This window comes from Geospiza fortis, unplaced genomic scaffold, assembly GCF_000277835.1.
Source record: "Geospiza fortis unplaced genomic scaffold, GeoFor_1.0 scaffold662, whole genome shotgun sequence".
In the NCBI taxonomy this organism is placed as follows: domain Eukaryota; kingdom Metazoa; phylum Chordata; class Aves; order Passeriformes; family Thraupidae; genus Geospiza; species Geospiza fortis.
Window position 1 is genome coordinate 156,315 of NW_005054450.1, and position 2,856 is coordinate 159,170.

At 48.1% G+C, this 2,856-nt stretch overlaps 1 protein-coding gene across 1 annotated transcript in view; it reads right to left on the reverse strand.

The window, feature by feature from the left end:
* Positions 1–2,856, reverse strand: part of SCNN1D (sodium channel epithelial 1 delta subunit) — a 16,612-nt gene that overhangs the window by 3,457 nt on the left and 10,299 nt on the right. Inside the window, exons 5-9 of the mRNA XM_014309763.1 lie at positions 2,431–2,618; positions 1,856–1,959; positions 1,108–1,271; positions 306–404; positions 2–89 (exon numbers count right to left, since the gene is read on the reverse strand). Coding sequence (XP_014165238.1) covers positions 2–89; positions 306–404; positions 1,108–1,271; positions 1,856–1,959; positions 2,431–2,618 — 643 coding nt within the window. The remainder of the gene's footprint in view (position 1; positions 90–305; positions 405–1,107; positions 1,272–1,855; positions 1,960–2,430; positions 2,619–2,856) is intronic.

Here is a 2,856-nt window from a genome sequence, read left to right on the forward strand (position 1 = left end):
GAGGGACCCCGGGCGGGCAGGGGGTAATAGAAATATCCACAGCCACAGCGCTGCACCATGGCCTGCTGGAAACACGAGTGCAGGCAGGCCTGGAAACAGGGAAAATATTGGGATAAGCCAAAAAAAAAATCCAGATTTCTAGCATGGAACTGGTAGGAGAAAAGGGAAAAAAACCCTGGATAAATCAGAAAAAATTTAGAATCTGTAGGACGGAGCTTCTAGGAGAAAAGGGCAAAAAAAATTGGAGTTGTTGTAGAGCAGCTCCAGCCTGGCTAAGCCAGGTTTACCTAAGGCAGGCTCAGTACCTGCAGGGTGTAGGAGTTGTTGTAGAGCAGCTCCACGGCCACGTCGGCCCCGTCCGTGGTGCACCTGCCGTAGTTGCCCCCCAGGCGATTCACCTGGTCCTGTGGGGACACAAAGGGTGACTAATTAGCAGGGTTCATTAATTAGTGCCCAAGTGATTGATTAGCAGGGTTAATTAGAGCCAGCCATCACCCTGCAGGAAGGGCAGGGAGTTAATGAGCACCAGAGCTGGACCTCAGTGATTAACATCAGCGAAACAATATAAATTAATATAATGAATATCATTAATATACAACATATTATATCCATGAATATTTTCTGTTTTATATATTTTATGTAATATCTATTAAGTGGGAATGAAATCAGGCTCCAAAATTTTGAGAGCCAAAAGAGCATTTGGGGTCTTTTTATCTGGGGCTGAGCACAGAGAGGAGAGAAGGAGAGGACCCTGAGCCTGCTGGGTGTCCCTGTGCCACCAGAGGGGACATCCCAATCCTTGGGTTGGGCCAAACCTCCTGGGTTCCAAAAGGCCACGTTTGGGATCATCTTATTTGGACCTGAGCACAAGGAGAGGAAGAAGAGAGGAAGGAGAGGACCCCAAGTGCACCAGGTGTCCCCGTGCCACTGAGGAGCTGTGCCCACCTGGCAGATGCCAAAAGGCCATGTTTGGGATGGTTGGGGATGGTTTGGGTTGGTTGCACCCCGTGCCCACCTGGCGGATGCCGATGGAGGGATGGGTGGGGATGGTTGGGGATGGTTGGGGATGGTTTGGGATGGCTGGGTTTGGTTGCACCCCGTGCCCACCTGGCGGATGCCGATGGTGGTGGCGATGCCCGGGCGGATGTGGAAGCCCTCGTGCTCCAGGAACGGGGTCTGGTTGTGGCTGTGGATCATCACCTTCACGCCGGCCACCGTGGACAGCAGCGGGAGGTGCTCCTTCTGCTCGGCCCGCAGGATCAGGGACAGCCCTGGGGACACACGGGGGGTTGGGGACAGCTGGCGGGCTGGGGTGCCCAGCACTGGGCAAATCCCTCCTGTGTGGGTTTGGGTCCCAGATTTGGGTTATGGGATCCCTCATTTTGGATCCCAGAAAAGCCATTTTTAGTCCTTGGAGCCCTGGTGACAATGGCACTTATTCCAAACCTTCAACAATCCCATCATAAATAATAAATTGTAATAAACCCTATAAATAAAACCCAACAAACCCAGATTGGGATTCTGAGATCCTTCAAGAGCCATTTTTATTCCTCAGAGCCCTGGTGATAATGCACCTATTGCAAACCCTCAATAATCCCATAATAAATAATGAAAACCCTATAAATAAACCCCAATATTCTGCAATAAACACTGTAAGAACATCCCATTCCAAACAAAAAATAAATTCTGCTTTTTTTAAGCCCAGATGCTGCTGGGGCATAAAATAATAATATTGTGGTGGCACACATTTGTGCCACAAGAGATGCCAAAATTTATCACTAAATCCTGCACTGAGGACAAATTTAATGAATTCTCTTAATTTTAGCTCTTTTTCCCCATTTTGCAGACCACTCACCATAAGGAATTCCTGGTTTTGTGGCTGCCCAGAAGGGATCTGTCCCCTTGCTGTTAAAAGTGTAGCAGCTCCCAAAAACTGGGTGGTGGAAGTGAACGTGATCACTGGAAAATCAGAGATTTGATGGGGTTTAATTAATTGATTTATTACCTTAATTCAAAACTGGGTGTGTTGGGAAAATGGGAATCACTGGAAAATCAAGAGAGATTTGATGGAGTTTTACTGGAAAATCAAGAGAAATTTAATGGGGTTTTAATTACAAGTGTGAAACCACCTTAATTCCAAGCTGGGTGTGTTTGGGACAGGGGGAAGGAGCTGTGCATGCCGTGGAAACCCCAAATTCAGAGAATTCACAGAGCTACAGAATCCCCAGGTTGGAAGAGACCTTCAAGACCATCAAGTCCAACCCAGCCCCAACAGCCCAACTGAACCCTGGCACCCAGTGATGGGGACTGCAGCACCTCCCCGCGCAGCCATCCCAGAACTTTATCCCCCTTCCCATGAAAACCTTTCTCCGCACATGCAAGCTGAATTCCCTCAGTGCCGCCCGAGGCTGGCGTCCCCCCTGCACCCACCTGGGCCTGCAGGGCTCCCCATCGTACTGGCAGGAGTAGACCAGGTCCTGGAAGTGCTGCTGGTGCTGCGGCAGCCCCGGCGGCAGCTGGGCCATGACGTTCATGTAGTGGAAGCGGAACCACTCCAGCAGCGCGTCCATGCCCGACGGGTGAGAGGTGTAGAAGCAATTCCCGCCTGTGGAGTTGCACTGGGACGCAGGGAAAGGGCCGGGAAAGGGGATAGGGTCTCTTATTATTGGGGGATTTATTGTTAGTATTACATGATAATAATTATGTTAGATTATATATATTATTATATGGGAACCATTATTGTACCCATAATGGTAATAGCTTGTTACCATAATCTATTACTATTATGGGAATTATTATTATATTAGAATAACTATTATATTATATTATATTATATTATATTATATTATATTATAT